The sequence below is a fragment of the Ptychodera flava genome, chromosome 17, assembly GCF_041260155.1.
Source record: "Ptychodera flava strain L36383 chromosome 17, AS_Pfla_20210202, whole genome shotgun sequence".
Taxonomy (NCBI): Eukaryota; Metazoa; Hemichordata; class Enteropneusta; family Ptychoderidae; genus Ptychodera; species Ptychodera flava.
This window is the reverse complement of record NC_091944.1, coordinates 36,837,995-36,862,325: the sequence shown is the minus strand read 5'-3', so window position 1 is coordinate 36,862,325 and position 24,331 is coordinate 36,837,995. Positions and strand designations below refer to the sequence as shown.

Sequence of the window (24,331 nt, the reverse complement as noted above, 5' to 3'; positions counted from 1 at the left end):
AAATTTCGTGTCCACACATGAAATCACTGTCAACTATAATAATTCTAAGCTATCAATAGTATCATGAGAATTTAAATGGACCATGGTACAAACAAAACCATGTGAACAAACATGTATTTCTATCAGTAGTAGAACTATTCTGCAGTCGAACTATTGCATCACAATCAAAGAAAAATAAAACTTTTCTATGGTACGGTACTGACTATCTTTATTTCATGCATCACTATCTTTTTTTATTCCTCTATCCACATTCACACAAATATTTTTACCTTGCAGTTTGGACATTTTTCTTTGATTTTTCTCCCCAATCCAGTGATGGTTCCTCCAGTTCCTGCTCCAGCTACAACCATGTCAACTTTACCTGAAACATGAATGACAAGTCATCGTTGATGACACAGTCCCCACTTGTTAATGGGTACTTTGATTACATGTCCTCAGAGAGGATAGAGTCCTCTTCATTAATTAGGTCTGTGATAAAATACTTTGATACAGATGGCACTCAATGGCCAAGGATGAGTTCCATGGTGATGAAAACATAAAACCAATGTAGGCCACCATCCTAAAGTTCATAAAATGAGTCTACTAGGAATTAATCAACAGGATGTTGCAAAACATTTTTGCATACAATCCTAACACTTAACAGATTATCACTTGTACCGTATTTCATAAAGTTTGATGCAGTATTTACAACACTATGAGATCAACATCTGTATCAAGTTTCATCACATTTGACGTTGTATTAATTTGTGGCTATATCACCCTAATTAGGAAAGTTCATTACCTATGCAATTACAAATTAATTAAAATGACACTGATAAATGTCTTTTTCAATGTTAAAGCAATGTGAGCTTAACATCTGTACAAAGTTTTATGAATTTGATGCAGTATTCTTGACATATCAGCCTATTTACGAAACTTCAATAATTGACATGTTACTGCTACATGACGTGAAACAAATTGAGGAGCATATGTATGAAATAGGTCAATGTCCTTGTACCAACTTTGAATGATACTGGTTGCAATATGTCTGAGTTATGGCTCTGTACATAAGAAAATTGTAACAAATTCACCGCCATGCAGCGATATTTGATCTTACTGTTTAAAAAATCAACAAGTATATGTACGACATAAGTCAATGTACATGTACCAACTTTGAATAAGATCAGTTGAGACTTGCCAGAGTTATGGCTCTCAACATGAAACAACCATAACGAAATTGCTGCCATGCAGCCATATTGGATCATATCATGAAACAAATTGACGTACATATGTATGACATAAGTCAATGTCCTTGTACCAACTTTGAATAAAATCGGTTGAGATATGCCTGACTTATGGCTCTGTACATGAAAAAATCGTTACAAAATGGCCGCCTGGTGGCCATATTGGATCGTATCACAAAACAAATTGACATGCATATCTATGACATTGGTCAATGTCCTTGTACCAACTTTGAATAAAATCGGTTGAAACATGTCTGAGTTATGGCTCTGTACATGAAAAAATCGTTACAAAATGGCCGCCTGGCGGCCATATTGGATCGTATCACAAAACAAATTGACGTGCATATCTATGACATTGGTCAATGTCCTTGTACCAACTTTGAATAAAATCGGTTGAAACGTGTCTGAGTTATGGCTCTGTACATGAAAAAATCGTAATAAAATGGCTGCCTGGCGGCCATATTGGATCGTATCAAAAAACAAATTGACGTGCATCTGTATTACATATGAAGTAATTCTTGTACCAAGTTTGAATGAAATCGCTCCTTGCATCTCTGAGATATCTGCGTGAACGGACGGACGCACGCACGGACGCACACACGCACGGACATGACCAAACCTATAAGTCCCCCCGGACGGTGTCCGTGGGGACTAATAAACACTTTAGACTGGACAGACGAACTCTGGTAATAATGCCATCAGCTAACTTTGACACACTTAACATATTTAGATATACAATGTATGACACTCTATACACATATCACATGTAGATACATGATACTCTATATGTGTGCATGTACAAGATATACACTGCCATCTTATAAATGCCTTGCACTTTTATACACAGATACAAAATACCAGAGTACTCTGCTCTACTTTGAAACGCACAAGCTGACAGGCTGTTCATTGTACTGTTGTCCTGAAATTCACAAGTCTGGTACTCCATATAGGCATCTTGTTTGAGACAAATGTGAATGATACTGACACAATCTGCAAGGCTACAATACTTCCAGCCTTACATGTATTGCACTGTCCTTGCAGAGAGCTCACACCAACCGCAGTACAGTATGCCATTCTCAGGACTTTGTGTTCAGCTAGGCGTGATAAAGCAGAAGGCAATGTGCTTCTGGGTTTAGTTTATTTCTATCTTACTCTACTAGTATTTCAAATTGACATCTCAACAGATTGAAAAGCTGCTTCATTTTGCCAAGGGGCAATGAAATAAGTTGGATAACTACAGTATGTGAAATAATTGAAATGGCTGTTCATAACCTTTGTCTACCAGTTTTTCTGGTTGGTACTTTTGCAAATTGTTAGAAAATATACATGAAGCATTTTTGAGATACTGCATCAAGAGGATACCATATTCATACACAGAAAGTGATGTAAAGAAAATGTTTGAAATTATAACATACCGAAGCTAACAATGTTTGACAGAACTTACCATCACATGCTTTAATAATTTCTTCAGCAGTTCCATCATAATGTGCCAATGGATTGCCAGCATTTCTGTACTGATCCAAGATAATTGAATTAGGAATCTCTCGATTCAATCTCTGTGCAACACTGATGTGTGACTCTGGACTGTCAAATCTTGCTGACGTTGGTGTTCTTACAATTTCAGCACCCAAGGCTCTCAACACATCCACTTTTTCCATGCTCATTTTTTCCGGCATCACAATGATACAGCGATACCCTTTGACAGCTGCGGCCAAAGCTAATCCAATACCTGGAATAGAAATCAGAATTAACATCTCTGTGAAGAAAGCGGAATATAAAACAGAGCAAGATGGCAGTGACGCTTAATATTCAAGATGCCTCTGACCAAGCAACACAGGGTCCAGAAAATCTAGCTTTATGAGTTTGTTTCAATGGCATCACAAACGCCAATGTTGTGAAATACATCAGCTCAGGGCTTAGTTTTGAAATCTGACCGCTTTACCTTTCTTTTAAAAGTTAGACCAGCAAAGGTCACTCATGCATTGAAAATTGCTGTCAACCAAATGGTTGTGCAAACCACAGCATAAGTCTCTGGGTGTGTATTTGATTCTAATCTGTGTTGATTCCGTTGGCAGATCCAAACAATGCTACCCTCTTTTTTGCTTATGCTCAGCAGTGACTATGGTAGTAGCTGTTACGTCCATGCTATGACCAAACCATTCAGTGTCACAGAAAATATTTGTATACTATTTTAGTGTCGCTTTTAATACGTCAAGTAAAATTGCTATATTATTTTACTTCGATCCAGTCCCATGTTTGTGAGACTTTTGTGAGAATCACAACCTTACCATGGTGCAAATCAACATTTTTGGACTTCTACCGTGCAGCAGAAATTTAAAAAGTCATTTTTGCTTTTTCAAATTGTACCTGGTGGCACTGGATCATTATTGATACCTTACTATGAAATGCTACTTTTAGATTAGATGGTACACACTTCTAGTATGAAGAACTTAGCTGAGTGCAATTTCGGTTGAGAGCTTTCAAGGACCGCACTTGCTTCCTGATACATGTAGTCGATACAGTACATTTGGTATGCAGTGTGCAATTTCTTCACATGCACCAAAGGTGTAAAAATGGTTGAAATAAATTTGTGTAGACAGTATGGTTGAAATAAATTTGAGTAGACAGTGATTCAGCAAATGTAACACTGAAACTGACCCATGTTTGATTTGGTGGAGCAGACACTAATCTGAAAACCTGTGATTCCAGAACACCGCTTTAAGTTTTTTCTTTTATTTTCAATGTTTGGAGGGCCAAACTGACGATGAAAGAACTAACCTAAAAATCTACATATTTTCTCTCACCTGTGTTTCCTGATGTTGGTTCAATGATGACATCACCTAGTTTGAGGTCATTGTTTTGCTCAGCTTCTTCAATCATTCTGAGTCCAATTCTGTCCTTGACACTGCCACCAGCATTGAAATATTCACATTTAGCCACTGTCAAAGACAACAATATCAGTCAGATGAGAATGGATGCTATAGATATACTGCAATTACATTAGAAAGTAATGAGTAGCAATGACACGGAATAGCAAATTAACCTTTTAAATTATGCCTGAACACATACACTGAAAAGATTGGTTTGGTTTTTAAACTCCTCTGCTATTTGCTTGTATTTTGCAATTTGATTTCATAATTACCATCTCTTTTGATTTCATAATTACTATCAGTTCTGACAAAGTTAAAGTGATCTTTCCAGTAATCTCCATCCAGATTCTCACTGGATGAGATTCTCACTGGATGAGATTCTAACTGGATGAGATTCTCACTGGATGAGATTCTCACTGGATGAGATTCTAACTGGATGAGATTCTCACTGGATGAGATTCTCACTGGATGAGATTCTAACTGGATGAGATTCTCACTGGATGAGATCCTCACTGGATGCTGATACAAACATTTCCATCATACCATCAATGAAAATAAAAGTTGATTGAATTAGTCCACTGAATCTGATCGAAAATTGTAGCATATGTTAACAAAATAACAACTCTCTTGTTTGACATTGTGGATCCCTTTGAATTGCAATGACATTTTTTAATGAAGTGTTAAAATTTCAAACGCTAAAGGCTATAATGGTTTGAAATACTTATTTCATACAACAAAAGTACACATCTTTGTATCAATCTCCCTCCAGCACTAATGCAAAGCCTTGCTTGCAAATTTGTCTTATTCAAAGTAAATTTGGCAAAAATCTACCCAAATGTAGCATTTTTGTGTATTCCTGTATGTTGATTTATGAATGGTTCTTCAAGATATTCATATAAAGAATGTACAGATGTAAGCAATAGTAATTAAGACGATTTATGATATTAAAACTTACAGAGTTCACACTTGAGTCCAGCTCCTTTACCAATGTTATTGATTCTCACAAGTGGAGTGTTTCCAATTCTGCTCAAAATATTTGGAAGAATTTTTTCATTGACTGGAGAGCTGTAGGAGATAAAATGTACAATGTAACTTATGTTAGTATTGTGCACTGAAAAATATCGCTGTACATCCACTCTCAAAACTCCAAACAGAAAGTGATACTTCTAAAGCAGAGGTGATGTATGAAGCAAATCATTTTAACACATGATCATTGGTATAAATAAAATCTGATATGACATCTCTGTCTATATCTCTGGAAAGAGAGGCCATATATAATAACTGGTGATCATATCATCAAATGTTCTTACATGTATGAGATCTCTTTGAGAAACTTTGGTAACTTTCACTATTTCTGAACTCCTTATCCAAATTTGGAATTTCTAGTACCATTAGAGTACACATATATAAAAGATGTGCAAGTTTTCAATTCAGAATGCTCTTGAATAAATGGAATGCTGTACATATCTGTTTCATTTCATTTTGAGAAAGTGGTAGTCAAAATGCAAGATTTGGTTATCCTAGGAGCATGAACTACTGTTAATTGTATGCCCTGTATAACCTTTTACCCAGTCATCATTAACCCTTTGCACCCTGACCCCCTGGTACTCTATGACGTCATCGGACATTTCTGTCCGAGCCGGGTTCAAAGGGTTAATGCAGATTAATTTACATATAGGCCAAACCGATGAAAATTGCATCAGAGCCTGCCCATTGGTGACTGACCACAATTCATGGAGGTCATATCTATTGAGTGTGGTTTATGATATAGCCTGCTAGCAGTGACCATCACAGGCATGAATTACATATCTATTGAGTGTGGTTTATGATATAGCCTGCTGGCATAGGTCATCAAAGGCATGAATTACATATCTTCATCTGCAGAATAATCTCCCAACTTTACAACTGCCAATATGCTGTCTTGTAACCAACATGGTCTGGTAAAATCTTCCACAAGACTAGTGTCTCTGAGCCTGACAGATATACTTTATGCATCTCACCAACTGTACAATGATATATTTCTTTGGTTTTTCTTGGAGAATCAAAATGCTAGCAGGGCAATTTTGAAGGAACCCTTCTATATTTAGAAAAGAGTGTCACCCAAATTGGTATTTAGGTATGTATGGTCATATGCATCTTATTGTCAAGTTTACCATGAAATTTGAGAACTACACTGCAATGGTGTCTTCGACACTTCCATAACTTCTGGGCCAGGATTAAGTGTAAATACTGATATAAATCTGCTGCTAATTTAGGAATCATTTTTGAGTAAATGACTTACACTTCAACACGTCTATGTGGACTCTCCTTATAGTCCATACCAAGCTTCCAGGTACATCTGGATGGGGTATCTGGTGCAATCCAGTTGACCTTTCTCTCTTCATCCTTTTTCTTAGCAATATCCATTGCATTGTGTGTTACTGGACAGGCCATTTTGTCTATGAATAATTTGTTTAAATACTACTGCAATGTAAAATCTGAAAAAGACGTAAAAACAACAGAGTCAGTATCACTCTCTGGAAATGTGTTTTACAGTTTTGCCAGTCTTGTTCAAAGCATACTGTCTTCTTGTTGAAACATGCGATGATCTGATCAATTTCACAGGGGCTTCCTGAAAACATAATGTTATGTATTGACAAGCAGATTTGAAATTGGTATTTTTAGACAAGTTTTATCCGTGACATGATCTTTTCATGTTTATTGCAGAAATTTTACAAAAGATAAAAAAGAGCAATAATGGAACATGTTGAATTATACGGACAGATATCCTTGTCTAGGACAGACAATACAGATCCACACTTGATAATACCATTGGAGATCCTTTCAATAACCTGTGCATGGATAATGACATATAGCGTCACTGACAAATGTTCAGTATGTAACAACACAAATGGTGGATGTTTCGCTCACTGATCAAAATCGTCCTTAAAAATTTTCCACAGTGCTTGGCCATCAACTTATGGTAATATACTATAATCCATTATAGTCTATGACAAAGTAAAGACTCTATGAAATATCAGATCAATTTAACCCATGTATTAACAGCCTTGCCACGCTTACTGCTAACTACACCACTGAACACATCTACATATACCGGTAATGTTTAAAGGCCGGTGTTGGCACCAGATTGTCTCATCAGAAAATTTACCCACCAGATTACAATTTGACTGGACAACAAAAGACAATCACACCTCCATAATCCTCTTACAGACTAGAACAATTGTGATCCCTGGGATCACGAACAGTGCCTTTAGCCACAGTCTCTCCATGATAGAGGGACTGTGATTTTACTTAAAATACTTAAGTGTCGTAAAGAATCAGGTCATACAAAAATGTATATCATTCAAGAAAAAGTTTACAACTTTCGGTTTACATCCAAATACCAAGAATTAAGGGTAATGCATGCTACTTCTTCAATGAAGAAATTGGAAAAATAATATCTTGTTTGTTTTCTATTTCTTATGTCTCCTTAATCATGTTTACAGTATTTGTGTTTTCAGAGGCCTTCAAATGTTCAAGTCTCTGTTCAAGTACAACATCATGAGACATGTTATGTCTCACTGATTTTATAACCAACATGACTTGATAATGAAATATAAAGTTGGCAAGATAAGGATTAATGTGTACCTGTAAATACAACCAGATAATGAAAAGTGGTCTTACTGGTTCACTTACAGATTAACTGAGTAGATCAGACTTACCGATACGTCACAATTGGGGGTGGGGTGGGGGGTGCCGAAGGTGATGATGAGTGTGAAAAAACTGAACAGACACCCTATTCACTTCTTATATTTGTAAAACGATGCATCCTGGGTAATAATGACCTCACTGTATGTAAATGACTTATTTTTCGATGCATTATATAATTAATCTTTCACTTTCGACTGTGTTCCAGTATAGCTGTTTCATGGAAGTCTGTGTCCTATACAGTAGTTGTTTTCAGTTTAATGATTCAAAGAAAGATGGTTAACAAGCTTGTCATATTACTTTACAGATTTGATTATACTAGTATTTAGTTTGTGCATATTATCAACTATGCAATGTGATCACATGATGTGTGTTTGGTCAAACTGCAGTGTGAAACTGAAGGCAAACATCATCAAATCGACTGACACAGCACCTTCTATGCGTTGTTTAGACAATAAATAAGTCAAGCAAAACACTTCAAAGTGAAAGAAAGCCATAGCTTCTTTGAGTTGACTCCCATACTGTATACTATATCATTACCTACATGAAAGTGAAATGAAGATAAACTGGATCATTCAAGTGGAAAATCAAGAATTCCTTGGAAGTGTCGACCATATGAATTTTTTCACACTGGTGTTGTAATGGTGGTCCTCTTATTTCAAATGATATCACAAAAATTGGAGTAAGATATCTGGTTGTGCCACCTGCAAGTTATGATATGAAGACCATTTTACGGCTAGACAAAAATTTTCATTTCCAGATTTTCTGGCAAATCATATCCAATGGTAATATGACAAAGAATGCTGCATTAATAAATTTCAGCGGAGTGAAACAAATAAAAAAATATTGTTTTCAATACATTTTATTCACTCTGTAGTTAAACCAAAGCACCATGGTTGATGAAGTGTTTGATTTGAAGGGATAAGTAGCTGCAAAATTTAATTGTTTTTTTAGCATTTTATTCTTTTTTTCCTGATTCAACCCTAAACAATTCACCACCATACATGTAGTTTGAATCTAACTGTGTCATTTTCTACGGTAGAATTCAGTGTTGCGGCCAGGATGCGCCTTTGTAACGATGTCCCCAAAACGGACCCCTTGTCCTGCAGTCTCACACACTGTGGGTCACCTTGGGCACACTCATGAGTCAACTGTGTTGGGTGTAGGCTGCAAGTAATATCTGTTACTGACGATGACCTTTCTTGCATGATTATTTTGAGGCTTATATAACGTACTGTTTGAGCTATAATTAAAAGTAATTAGAAGCTGTACTTGATATCAGAACTAGCTTGTAGTATACTGTGACAATTGCCTGAATTTTAAGTATAGAGACACGGTCAAGTACATGTAGCTTGAATTTTGTTCTGTGAAACTGATTTGTTACAATATAATACAAATTTGAATGACAACTGACACATATTGTCCCAAAAATGTGCAAAATGTCCCAAAAAATAAACCAGTAGTGGGACATTGTGTCACTGCTTTAAAATTCCTGGCTGAAACACTGAGAGTTGTACCTTCATGTACAGAGAGAATGGATTGAAAAGTTGAGTATGTGGAAATGGCCAGTATGATACTACCACTGTACTGTGATCTGAGTGAATTTACACAAAAATCATCAAGGACACTGTTTTGCACTGTCTTGCATTCTACAATTGTCCGACTGCATTACTTTGTCTGTATTGGACACTTTCAAGTCACAGCTTGTGAATTTCATGCTTGCTGGGAATGAGGCTGCATAATAAACACAACGTGGCAGTCATAGTATTTTTCAGTATTTTTCAGAATTTCAAAAAATTCAAAATCTGCAAGAGTAGAATGAGTAGGGACTCAAAAGCACAATTTATTTTTTGTCAGGCCCAAACTCTAATCTTAATGAGGATCTAATTGCCAGTATACCGGTAGCTCTGCTATTATTTTTTTTTTAAAACAATATTGAAATGAATTTCAAATATGAAGACAAGCGACCTAGCGGCCGATATAGCTCCGCTGTGTTAATGTAGAGAATAACTATTTTTGACACATGTTGATGAAGACGGTGGAAATCTTTGATAGCTCAATGCAGTGGCCAGAAAAAAGTAGCTAAAATAGCTGCAAAAATACACAATTGAAGATTTCATCATACTTCCCACATGGGATCATCCCTAAGAACATGTCAACCAAAGCTATCTCTTGAGCAATTTTTTGGAGAATAAAATTTTCTGACCAAGAATGGCAACAATTGCCCCCAAAAATAAAATTTGCAGATTTCATCATAATTTCAAAAGATCAAATTTAGTTCATCTATAGAAACCTGTATACCAAATTTCAAAGCTGTTAGAGCAGTTATGTTATGCTACAAGCTGTATGTTATATCAATTTATTAAAGTGTCATGTGTGATCTTAAACAGCTTGGTTGCCTCACCCAGCCCCAAGGGCTTACAAGACACGAAAACAGTATATTTTGAGAAACGCATTTTTTAACCAAAAATGGAAAAAATTGACCCAAAAATTCAAAATTGCAGATTTCATCATAATTTCAATAAATATTATTTAGTTCATCTATAGAAACCTGCATACCGAATTTCAAAGTTATCAGATGAGTAGTTTTGGAAATACACATTTTTTGACCAAATATGGCAAAAATTGCCCCAAAAATACAAAATTACAGATTTCATCAGAAATTCCATATATATTACTAAGCTCATCTGTAGAAACCTGTATACCAAATTGCAAAGCTATCAGACCAGTACTTTATGAGAAACACATTTTTTGACCAAAAATGGCAAAAATTGCCCCAAAATTACAAAATTGCAGATTTCATCATAATTTCCACAAATATCATTAAGGTGATCTGTAGGAACCTGTATACTAAGTTTCAAAGCTATCAGATGAGTACTTTTGGAAATACATATTTTTTGACCAAAAATGGCAAAAATTGCCCCAAAAATACAAAATTGCAGATTTCATCATAATTTCAATAAATATCATTTAGTTTATCTGTAGGAACCTGTATACCAAGTTTCAAAGCTATCAGATGAGTACTTTTGGAAATACACATTTTTTGACCAAAAATGGCAAAAATTGCCCCAAAAATACAAAATTACAGATTTCATCAGAAATTCAATACATATTACTTAGTTCATCGATAGAAACCTGTATACCAAATTTCAAAACTATCAGACCAGTACTTTTAGAGAAATAAATTTTTTGACCAAAAATGGTAAAAATTGCCTTTAAAATGCAAATTTGCATATTTCTGCACAATTTGAACAAATCTGAAATAGATCATCCCTAGGGACCTATGTACCAAATATCAAAGCTATCTGACTGGCAGTTTTGAAGAAGAAGATTTTTAAAGATTTTTTTACCAGAAATGACAAAAATTGCCTTAAAAATACAAATATGCAAATTTCGCCACAATTTGAACAAATCTGACTGAAGGCACCCTAAGCAAACTGCATATCAAATTTCAAAGCAATCGGACAAGCAGTTTCAGAGAAGAAGATTTTTTTACCAAAAACACCAAAAAATGCCCCCAAAATACAAATATGCAAATTTCACCATGATTTGAACAAACTGAAGTGAGGTCACCTTAAGTGAACTGCATATAAAATTTCAAAGCAATTGGACTTGCGGTTTCAGAGGAGAAGGCAATTGTTGACGGACGACGACGGACGATGGACGACGACGACGGACGACGGACGACGACGGAAAATCAACCTATTTGATAAGCTCCGCGTCGCTGACAGCGGAGCTAAAAATTGAAATAAGTTTTCATCTGATTTCTTGACAAAATATTCCATCAACTCATCGCAGATTAAATATTGGTAGCGCTCACTGGATCAATTGTTCTGGGAGCTGTTGATTCTTATTTAGAATGTAACAATTTGTCTGTGATTGGCGCAATCCTTGTCAAGTTGAGTTGTCCTGGTGCAGTGTGAGTTGTCCTTCGCGAGCTCCACTTGTTGCCAGTCAACAAGCGAACTGAATTAAAGATTTTGTTGCACACATTTTGCATAATTCACAATAGCACACCATCTTATACTAGCTTGTGTGATCTTCTATCCAAATACCGACAAGTTTGTTGTCTCCACTCTGAGAATAGTTGTATGTTGGAGCACAGTCCCTCCACCAAAGGACCGTTGTTGGAGTTACCATGAGTTTCAACCAACTCATTTGCCAATTGTGCATTTACATGAAGCTATGCTGCACCAAAATTATGGAATGATCTACTGATTTCCATCAGACAGTGTACTTCCCTGGATAATTTTAAACAATTGCTGAAGACTCATCTTTTTGAAAAATGTCTTTGAATTTTAATCTGACTAATGTTTTACATTTGTTTATTGTCGTCCACTTTTTTATCCTTTTGCTCTTTATGATTCTTGATTATGTCTGAGTTTTTCAATAATTTTTGAGTGCATTTTTACTGAGATATCAAGTGTCTTTGAGCACTTTGATGGATATACGACGCTATACAAGGGCTTAATAATAACAATTATGATAATTACATTTATGTGTCTGTGGAGTACTTCAAAAAATTCTTTTATAAAACTGGTTGATATTTTGATATCTCTGTGTTGTCTTCTGGTATATGTTGTGACATATATGTCAGTTTTACTTTAACATATGGCCTTGGTTTGTCATTGATGTGATCGATTTTGCATTGTTGTGTGATCTTTTGCAGTGTGTCAAGCAGTAACAAAAAGCTCGTGAACTTACTTTAATACTGGCATAGAATCCTTGCAATGAATATATCAGTATGCTCAGGATTGGGATGAAGTGTTGGGAGTGTTCAGATTACAGTAACATAAAAAGGGAAAGGTACATGTACATGGCCATATTATGACACAGTTTTGCCATCTGGGAAAGTTGAAAGTATGACACAGTTTTGCGCTGTAAGACCATCCAGCCTGTAAAATTTGATATATTCAGTGCTATAGTTACTATCAATCAATAGATCACCATCTTTGGTGTTTAGTGTCCCAGTATTTGTTTCATTTAGAGCCAAACCCCTGTTTACACACAGTCTCTTTTTCTACCATATGTGTGAACAAAACAGCGGTATGAAAGGGTTTGGAGCTGAAATTGCAACTAAATTCTAATTCATACATGTCAAACTCAGGGATAGAGCTACCAACGTAGGCCCTAGAATCAACTGTCAACATCATACTGTATGAGCTTTGCGGTACTGAGTGCAAAATCGTATCATACCGTCCATTTTTCCTAGATCCTACCCATAGCACATGAAAAACCCATTCACCTATGGGTTGGAATACACAATTACATTCAAGATGCATTTGCATACTCTCTGGGTTCAAGTAATAATATACATGTATATATTTCATAGCATTCTCTTGATATACATAATATATTTAAGCTAATAAAATTTGACTGGGTGAGCTGCAGTTCAAGATACAGTGTAACAAGTGTTTTTCATGTGTTAACTCTTCACACATCAATATTGCTGTCAGAATCTGACAAAATAGATGAAAACAAAAGGAAACAAGTCATCGTTGATGACACAGTCCCCACTTGTTGATGGGTACTTTGATTACAGGTCCTCAGAGAGGATAGAGTCGTCTTCATAGGTCTGTGATCAAAATCCTTTTGAATAAATTCGCTTGATACATGTCTGAGTTGTGGTTCAGGACATAAAAAATCGTAATAAAATGGCCACATGGCGGCCATATTGGATCGTATCACAAGACAAATCAATGTGCATATGTATGACATAGGTCAATGTCCTTGTACCAACTTTGAATAAATCGGTTGATTAATGCCTGAGTTATGGCTTTGTACATGAAAAAATCATAACCAAATGGCTACCATATTGGATCGTATCACAAAACAAATTGACTCGCATATGTATGTCATTGGTCAATCTCCTTGTACCAACTTCGAATAAATTCGCTTGATACATGTGTGAGTTATGGTTCCGGACATGAAAAAAACGTAAAAAAATGGCCACATGGTGGCCGTATTGGATCTTATCACAAAACAATTCAATGTGCATGTGTGTGACATAGGTCAAAGTCCTTGTACCAACTTCGAATAAAATCGGTTGAGATATACCTGAGTTATGGCTCTGTACATGAAAAATCGTAACAAAATGGTTGCATGGCGGCCATATTGGATCATATCACAAAACAAATTGATGTGCATAGCTATAACATTGGTCAATATCCTTGTACCAACTTTGAATAAAATCGGTTGAAACATGCCTGAGTAATGGCTTTGTACATGAAAAAATCGTAACAAAATGGCTGCCTGGCGGCCATATTGGATCGTATCACAAAACAAATTAAGGTGCATATCTATGACATTGGTCAATGTCTTTGTACCAACTTTGAATAAAATCGGTTGATTAATGTCTGAGTAATGGCTCTGTACATGAAAAAAAAGTAATAAAATGGCCGCCTGGCGGCCATATTGGATTGTATCACAAAAAAATTGACGTGCATATGTATGACATAGGTCAATATCCTTGTATCAAGTTTGAATAAAATCGGTTGAAATATGCCTGAGTTATGGCTCTGTATATGAAAAAATCGTAACAAAATGGCCTCACGGCTGCCATATTTGATCGTATCACAAAACAAATTGAGGTGCATATCTATGACATTGGTCAATGTCTTTGTACCAACTTTGAATAAAATCGGTTGAAACATGCCTGAGTAATGGCTTTGTACATGAAAAAATCGTAACAAAATGGCTGCCTGGCGGCCATATTGGATCGTATCACAAAACAAATTAAGGTGCATATCTATGACATTGGTCAATGTCTTTGTACCAACTTTGAATAAAATCGGTTGAAACATGCCTGAGTAATGGCTTTGTACATGAAAAAATCGTAATAAAATGGCCGCCTGGCAGCCATATTGGATTGTATCACAAAACAAATTGACGTGCATCTGTATGACATATGAAGTAATCCTTGTACCAAGTTTGAATAAAATCGCTCCAGGCGTCTCTGAGATATCTGCGTGAACGGACGGACGGACGCACGCACGGACATGACCAAACCTATAAGTCCCCCCGGACGGTGTCCGTGGGGACTAATCAAGAACCTCTAAATATGTCACCATCCGGTCAAGTTTGAATTATCTTTGTTAGTATACACAACACAAGAGGCAAGAAATCTCACAGTGGGTACATTTGTATGATCAAACTCTGAGACTAGAAACCCTGTTTTTAGAGTTACATTGTCAATAATAACATTTGGTGAAATTATCAGTTTTACTATATTGTATCCTGACTATACACATTCTGCCATTCCCATGACATGCATTATTACACTGTAATGATCAATGACTTTCTATACTGCCACTAATTCACTCGTAAACAAAAATTTGGCAAAAAATACAAGGGTTATTTCCACTCACTGAATCATATAGGTGAGTATAGTATCAGTGACTTATTTAGACCCAAGAACAAAAAAGGTGTTTTTGAACATAATGATACAATATTCACCTAAAATTTAAAGATATTGTTTATATTTATATACTGTAGTTCAAGGGCAACAATTCCCTCTGAGACTATTATCATCAGATCTTGTTAGATTATTATTGGTATAATATAGTAGTTACCGAGACTTTAACCATTTATCCTGCCAGCCACGTTCATATTTCACCATCAGCTCAAGATAGTTACAAGTACATGTAGTGAGGCACATGTCCCATATGGTGCATTGTAACATAATATTGAGACTTTGAAGGCTCGTGAAAACAGTAAACATGATTTTTACTGACTAAAGTTGCAATAACAGACCAAGCCAAGTGGGTTAAAAAAATGTGGTTTTGGCTCAATAGTGCTTTTTACTGTCTTGGCAGATGGGGAAGTGATACTGTTTGGCAGGAAAAGTATTAAAAGACATCTCTTATATTGATTCCACAGAGAAACAGGAACTTTCAGAACTTGCCTGGTTACCAGATGTACATTTGTCTACAGTAGAAAGATATTGCTATTTGTCTACAGTGGAAAGATATTGCTATTTGTCTACAGTAGAAAGATATTGCTATTTGTATACAGTAGAAAGATATTGCTATTTGTCTACAGTGGAAAGATATTGCTATTTGTCTACAGTAGAAAGATATTGCTATTTGTCTACAGTGGAAAGATATTGCTATTTGTCTACAGTAGAAAGATAGATGATATATTAAACTTCCAGGGATTCCGGATCACAGTGATATGGATCATACTCTGTACAGCACTGTGATCTTTGATGAAACAAACTCTTCCAGTGATCTCCTTTATATAACGCATTTAATATTTCAGCAAATCCAAGAAGACATGGTACACTATCTCATTTAACCTGTAAAAACTATGACCAATTAACTTGCAACTTTATGACTGTTGACAATCAACAGCAAAGTTGATAAGCTTTGACACTTTCAAAGCTGTTGAAAAATGATGGCATCATTTACTAATTATCTTATGAAGAATTAAAGTCGCGCATGATTTGCTAGAAGTGTTTTCGCAAGTGATACAACTAACAGGATGTTGTTGTGATATGTCTGTTTGTGTGTTTGTGGAAGTACCGAGTCAAGGACAGTGCTTGTAATCGATGTGACGTAAGGTACTTGGGCAATCATGAGATATTTACTGTTAAATTTAGAGAGGAAAGAGCATTAAATATGGCATTTCAAAGAGTTGAGAAAAAATTGTTTGGTTTAACCCTTTCCTGCCAAGTTCATATTTCACCATCAAGTCATGTTCGTTATTAAAATCACCCATCTTTTCAGAATGGGACCAAATAACATGGACTCAGGCTGATTACAAAATTTCAAGAAAGTCTACAAATGTAATGTCAATAGTGGCTTAAAAACACGCACTACAATCAAAACACTACAGTGTACCTGGATTTGGAGTGGATATAAGGTCACACTGGATGACCGAAGATTAGTGCATGCATCTTTGGTTGTGAACTAAAAGGGAATTATGCAATTTTGAGGGGTCTATGATGGTATGAGTGGACTCCCTAAGTTACTAACAATTGACACAAAATTTGTGTCCACCAATCTTCAGTCTTGCCGGTCACAACCATTAATGGTACATCAAACAATTAAACAAGGGCTGGGGGAAAGTGTTGGCTAAAAATGTTTGTATGAACATATGACGTAAAATTAGCACTAGATTTGCTATATTTAATTAATAGACAATTTTTTTCATTGATTTCTTTGCTTATTTTCACTGGTAGAGAAGGAATTACAAAGTTATAAATTTACATCTTTCTTCCTAAACATTTAAAGAGTTGTAACCACCTGTAGATAAATTGTACAATTTAGTTAAAAGTGGGTCACATCATCAATGCCGCCATACAATTCATGAAAGATACTGCACTTCAGTATTGGTTTGATATTTAACTTGGATATTTTAGCCATTTCATGCCTGTTACTTTGGTTACAGTGGGCCAAACTGATCAATCTCACAAATCAACATAATTCTAAAGGGATCAGTTGCTTAACAAAGCCATGGAAAGCCCCCTATAAATATCTAGTTTTCATCAGGAAGACAGGGGCCCTGTTTTTCAGGTGTACCATTCCTGTTTAACTCAATGTACACATTTTGAATTATCACATCTGAACAACTTACAGAACATGATTTTGTTGAGTTAAATTGACAATATTTTGTGGTTGTCTTGAGAGAGTTTTGTGCAAAGAGTCATCCATCAGTGTTCAACTATGGATGGGCAGAACTAAAATAGTACATATTATCTAATCATTTATTAACATGGTGACCTAAATAGTGTTATCTCTGGTAATACGGTCACCTGCTTGTTCTGATTCTCAGGCATCGCCTCTTGCAACTACTACAAGGGATTAAATAACAATTTTGTTATTATATATCTTAGACAGCTATTGACGTCACTCATTCATTTACGCAAAGCTTAATCTGCAATCAGATTTCAATGTTGCAGTCAATCTTGTCATGCAATTTCAAAGTAGAATTTTGGATCAATTAGGCAGGTAGGAAATTGGAAATTATGACCTCAAATGACACAGCTTAATGAGTAATCTGATATGGACACTGTATAAATGGATGTGATCTATGATGTAGCAGTGTAAAGACTATTGGAAATTTCCACTGAAATGCTTTATTTACTTGCTTTATCATGCAACTTTACAACCATCTCACATTACACTACTGACCAAGCTCAACTTAAAAATTGCCAAATACTAATCAAAATGAAGTTAGTGATTTTATAAAATCATTAGCAAGGCTTATAAAATGAATTTCCTCACTACTTTAATACCTTCATTGGCCAGGCATTGTTTATTTTGATGTGATAAAGTTGATCATGACAGCTTAAGGAATCAATGTACAGACTAGGCAGTTATGTAGGTCAACCTATGGCAGTGATGTACATGTAGGTCAGCCTACATGTAGATGATATCAATCGTGGACATTTGCATGGTGCAAATGGCTGATGCAATTCTACACACCATATGCTGGTTCGAATAAGTGAGGCACAGTAAGTGAGGCTACCCACAATTCTCCATGATCTGTACACACGGAGATCACTCAACTGAACTGAAGCAAATTTCTTCTGTACACAGAACAACTCGGTCCATATTTCAAAATTCTGGCAACATAGTTCTGATAATCATAATTTTCTGATTTCTCATTGTGAATAATGATAAAATCAACCCCTTTTCCGCGGAGGAGATAGCAATTTTGTAATTTTGTCGACATAGATTTTTGACAGCCATACACAATATTTTCAAGGAAACTAAGGGAATAAGTTGCATCTGTGTTGGCAAAAGAAAGGGTATCGATTTTTTTTTAATGTTCGTAACAAAGGAAATTTGCATGTCTGACAGGTGGTATGATGAGACCATCTTAGTTGCTGATAACTTTATCTTGACAAGTGTGCAATTTTTAGCACCTTCAAACATTGACTTCTCATTCAATTTACTCTTTAATTTTAATCATAATCAATAATTTTGGAACATAGTTTTGACAAATAATCCTGAATTTAAATTATCAGTTAAAAATTGTTGAGGAACTGATACAATTGAAAAAGCCTTTAGCAAAAAAATGTTTGAGTGAAGAAATCAAGGGGAATTGTGGGTAGCCTCACTTACTGTGTGAGGTTGAAAGGTCCTAGCTTTTGTGTGTACACAGTGATGTGCCCATCATGTGCCCATCATTGCACATTGTGATGTGCCTATCATGTGCCCATCATCGCACCATCATACATTATCCTTTTCTTACAGATTATACTTTCACATGGAACTGAGGAAGAACACCATATATAACACTCAACATAAAGCTTTTAGTATGTTCAAAATACTATGTATCGTAGAAAACCTGATGTGATAACCTTTGAGAAAAATAAAGGGGGGGGGGGGGGAGGGAGTGGGAAAGAAAGGAGTCATCTTTATATTTATGTTATGTAAATAGATGGAGGAGTCCCTTATAAATTCCGCAAATTTGAGCAATCCAAAATATGTGCAACAATATCTGTGTTCCCCTCACTTTCCTTAAACAAAGTTCTTTCATTTACAGTATCATTGACAATTGAAATGATGATGATGTGAAACACAAAGTATACAAGCTGTATAACAATTAAGGTAGTGTGTGCCTCCAAAGTGAAAGAATAAACTTTTGCTGAAACATTCCTGAATGAAACTTTTAATCATTCTCTTACAGAATCAACAATAAAAATCTGGGGTCACTGTGCAAAGTTTGAAACTACTGAAACAAATTACCCAACATTTTGCGATATTTGAAATTCAAAATGGCCGCCACTCCTGTGTTAAATCTGTGAGGAAAATTAAATTTTTTCCTAAGACGGTGAAAGCTTTTCTTTCTCCCAGAGTTTTAATATGAGCCCCCATAAGTGGTAGATCAGAAAAGAACTGTAGAAATTTGAGAGTCTGAATGTCCCCGAGGCGCGTTCTACCTTAAATACTTCTTATCACAATTTTCAATTTCTCGATAGTTGATATTTTGTGTATCTTATAAGATTGCTTTATGCTGAAAAGTTTATTGTGTCTGATAAGAAACTTAACATTCAGTAAGAAATGTATAACAGAATATTTTCTATTTTCATACTATTTTCCTCAAAGAATGTAATGTCAAACCTATCAGACCCTTTTAAGAAATCAAGACAAACAGCAAATTTAAAACAGCAAAGGTGTTAACTCTTTAACAGTGAAAATATGTTTATACAATGTAGCTGAAACAGTATTTATTCTCATATTGCACTTCAGTATGTGGTGCAGACCTGAAGTATTAGTTCTGAGTTCAACTAAAGGCAGATGTGACAATATCTCACAACAATGGCAATATATGCTGATGCTCCCAATTCATGAATAAGAAGTCAACCACTTCTGAGTAAGGTAATGCAATATCTCATGAGCTTAATTAATTTATTTCAAAGCAAGGCTTGCTTGAACCATGGATGTCTATTTTTGTACATCCATGGTAGTACAAAATAGTGTGTGAAATATATTTGACAAGCCTCCTTCATCAATCCTATGATTCTTTAAGTACCTTTGCTCGTAGCTTTTGGTATTTTAAATAAGCCCGCTCACCTTACCATAAAAAAGACTGCTCTCTAACTTTGCCATGATCCTCGAGTATTTTGTGCATGAACCACAGGGGGCTGTCTACATGTCCGTCCCCAGGGTTGGGTAGGTGTTTCGTTGTATCGCTAATAAAGATATATTCTACCAACCTTTGGTGTTTCGGTCTTAACTTAGTACTGCCCTTGACAATCTTGCGTATACGTTTTATCAACATGCTGCGTCTATTATCTGATGAGTTTGAGTGCCTAATTAGCCAAAGTAATCAAGGGTAAATTACTAATCTGTGGACGCTCTCACCAGATTATCACCGGATTAAATTTGACAAAGTCAATAACGAACGCGCCAGCAAGGTATAACTGAAGAAAGGGCTGAAACTCTCAAAAGCCGTGTCCAGAGGTGGTCCGTAAAACTAGTGGACACTTTATATTCATGTATTCATAAACAAACAGAAGGCAAAACAAACTTGAATATTCATTTGTAAACGAACAGGTCGGAAAGGAGGACCTCCCAGGAATGCGTGGTATGAGTTCAACATACCTTGGTAACGTATCGGAGATGTGTTTATACTCTTCCTGCATGCTGGCCCGGCAAAAACCACGTTGGTCGACGTGTCTAACACCGCATCGAACTGAATCAGGTATATTGAAAAATTCCGTGTTAGTCGAGAACAAGAACAGAAAAGACTTTATTAACTCGACGTTCGAGCTCGCCTTCAACTTGTCCAGTTTATCAACTGCGTTCTTGCAATACGTACACTTTTGTATTAGTCTTTTTTTTTCAAATAACAAAAGACATGTTTTACATACGACCGATCATGTGCTCTGCAGTACAAGCAGTGTTGTGGGTTGGTGACTACGTGCTTGCAAATGTTATACACCGCGGTATTTTGCTTTGAATTTTTCAATTGACCCCATGTGCTAAGTTAAAACACAAACAAGAAGGTCGAGTGTTCTCTCTGCAAATCAAGAAGTATTTCGAACACGAACGATTCAGATATCTTGACCTCAACATAACTAGCTACGCAGCTCGAAAGTTATGCTCGGAAACAGGACGGGAACATTAGTCACAGCCGGATTTTGCATGGAAAGCATGCAATGTACTGCATACTGCTTATGCTCCCTTGGGTCTGAGACTCTCGCCCTCTCGGCCATAAACGTCATTGAGCTGCCAAGAATATGATAGTGCAGTCGCGTGAATCTGTGTATATTTTGATACATTATTTTATCAATCCTTATTCTCAACTACCTAACGCATCAAACAAGGGTCATGTCAGGTTCTTAGGACATTCTCCAAAAGACATATATCGATTAGTGTCGCGGAATGATTTTCACCAGGTTTGAGAACTAATAAATAACTGCATGGTCGTCAGTGTGTCTTCGCATATCAAATCGACAAGTGTATTACTAACTTCGAGGGATCACATCCTTCACTGTAAAGTTGTTTTTATACAAAACACATTTTCGAGAAAGCTGACGTACAAGGGAAAGACACAGCGACTGAGTCCGACGGAGGCGAAAAAAACCCAGTGCATTCGCATTTGTGTCCGATGTACACATCTCTGTTATTCCATTCTATCAGTCGACGAAGCCTACGTCAAATTGTAGTGAACTCCGAGCAAAGTCCCACATAACATGTATAAAAGGCGAGCCAGTGGCCGGCCATATGATGATGGATTGCATAAACTTCGAAGTCTAACATCCTTAACTGTAAAGCTGCGGTTTTTATACAAAAAACACATTTTTGGTAAAGCGAATGTGCGAGGGAAAGACGGGGAAAGACACCGTGATCGCGCGACTGAGTCCGACAGCGGCGCAAGAAGTGTTTTCCCGACAGTCAGACATATACAGTATGCTATATCATGCATTTCTAAAGCGTGTCCAAACGTTGACATAAAACGATATGTCCAAAAGGTTTTGTATAGTTATTACATTGTTACGCAGGGTTTCACGCGGGTTCAAAAACTGACATAAAAAGATATGGTGTCCAAAAAAATTCGTTTTATTCAGCTGACTGATTTATCGTCTTTGCTATGGCTTAAACATCCCCGTTTTCGTTCGACAAGACTGTGACATCAATATCTCCCCAACGTATAGATCAACCTGGTTGAGTATTACTATGCTTCCAATGTGTCTTCGCAGCTTTCATCTCGTCTGGAAACGAATAAGCATATATATAAGACATGAAAATACTTTTGCCGACTAGTCAGTTTTTATGTTTACAAACGGCGAGTTTCTTCCCGCAAACGATGACCGGCTGTAGGGAAAAATACATAGATTGTCATGTCCGTGTTTATAAACACCGATGAGCTTGACCCTCGATCCCAAAGCATGTTGGCTAATTTGTTTACCTCTATCGATCATGTGGGCTTAAACTAAACATTTCTAAGGTTAAAGGTTTGTAGTTCCGGCTTCCGGTCTGACGGACCACATCGGGACACTGACTCCGCCACTTCGATTAGCGTCCTACAGCTCAAAGAAGCAACCGACGAAGGCATAAATTGGCCTGTCCCCGTTTAAACATGTCAGAAAACTGTTGACGTTCGAAAAATTAGGAAATATTTATTGTAAAGTAGATTTCTGTGAACACGGCTTTTGAGAGTTTCAGCCCTTTCTTCAGTTATACCTTTCTGGTGCGTTCGTTATTGACTTTGTCAAATTTAATCCGGTGATAATCTGGTGAGAGCGTCCACAGATTAGTAATTTACCCTTGATTACTTTGGCTAATTAGGCACTCAAACTCATCAGATAATAGACGCAACATGTTGATAAAACGTATACGCAAGATTGTCAAGGGCAGTGCTAAGTTAAGACCGAAACACCAAAGGTTGGTAGAATATATCTTTATTAGCGATACAACGAAACACCTACCCAACCCTGGGGACGGACATGTAGACAGCCCCCTGTGCATGAACTGAATGAGCAATCATGTAGACTGTTAATTAAATTATACATATGCAATGTGTAGCCCTGTCCTAGCTGGAGGGTTGAGACACTGCTTTGTTTACCGGTGTCCAAATTTGTAAATAATCATTTGGGTTACGTAAAACAATATTTTGGCTATAAAGATGGCCAATCGAAAAAAAGGAACCTTGATCGACACGTGTGGAGGTACCACTACTAGTCTCTACGTCTAGTGCCTCCATGCAAGGTAGTCTCCGCTACCATACCACCTCCTACATGTCCCATACGAGAGCAAAATAGACAGTGACATGACCCGCCCACAATTTTTCATCAAATCAAATGTACAGTATAGTACTTTCACCTTGTCATGACACACCAATATTATAGTTTTATGTTGAATGATAACGACTGGTAAACAAAGCGATGCTCTGCGTAAATGGAAGTTGTTTGGGTGATAAATTGAAACCTTGAGGCAAGTAAACATGGCGTAATCAAAATACTGTCCGACATGGTTTCTGAAATGTGTCTGCGTTTTCTACAAATTATCCTCATTACTCGCGCCAGCCCGTGGCATATGCAATACACATACGTAAAGCTTCGCATATGTGCAAGTCCATACAACTACAAGACTGAAAAGCCAAGTCACACGGCACATTATGGATGAGGCAGTAACAGTATTTCTCGTATTTCAAGAAATGTTGCGACCGAGCTGATTTTCACATCGGCTCAAAGAAAAGGTAGTACTCACGATACAAGAGCGAATATTCGGTCGATGTTCGTTCCTTGAATCTAGCGGCGTGATACCGTACAACTGTGGCGTGTGATCACTAACCGGAAGTTTACTACCAAGCCAATGCACTATGGGAAAACTGATTGACAACACAGGTGGCTTGAAGCTGAGTCACTGTGATATAGCGGGCATCACATATCCGCATGACGTCAAACGGCCTGAGGCTATCAAATATATTTCATCCGCGTTTCTGTGGACGGTCCTTTTTCTCAAATACCGGGTGAGACTGTTGATTTTGCAGCAGGCTAGATACAGTAGATATCTCCAGGTGCTTATCTCTCTACCGATAGGCATATTCGAAAGGCCGACTTCAACTTGAAGTCAGACAAAAGTGAAGTCCGGA

General features: G+C 36.7%; 1 protein-coding gene across 2 annotated transcripts in view; it reads right to left on the bottom strand.

Annotated features, from left to right (window-relative positions):
• LOC139116215 (cystathionine beta-synthase-like) overlaps window positions 1-24,086 on the bottom strand; it is a 42,073-nt gene extending 17,987 nt beyond the window's left edge. Inside the window, exons 1-6 of one of the 2 annotated variants that reach the window (XM_070678781.1) lie at window positions 23,947-24,086; window positions 6,375-6,570; window positions 5,049-5,158; window positions 4,028-4,162; window positions 2,668-2,952; window positions 270-361 (exon numbers count right to left, since the gene is read on the bottom strand). In XM_070678781.1, coding sequence (XP_070534882.1) covers window positions 270-361; window positions 2,668-2,952; window positions 4,028-4,162; window positions 5,049-5,158; window positions 6,375-6,526 — 774 coding nt within the window. In that variant the 5' untranslated portion in view covers window positions 6,527-6,570; window positions 23,947-24,086. Of the gene's footprint in view, window positions 1-269; window positions 362-2,667; window positions 2,953-4,027; window positions 4,163-5,048; window positions 5,159-6,374; window positions 6,571-7,794; window positions 7,814-23,946 lie in introns of those variants that run through there. The other variant, XM_070678782.1, reaches the window with a different exon arrangement.
• Window positions 24,087-24,331: the final 245 nt, after the last annotated feature.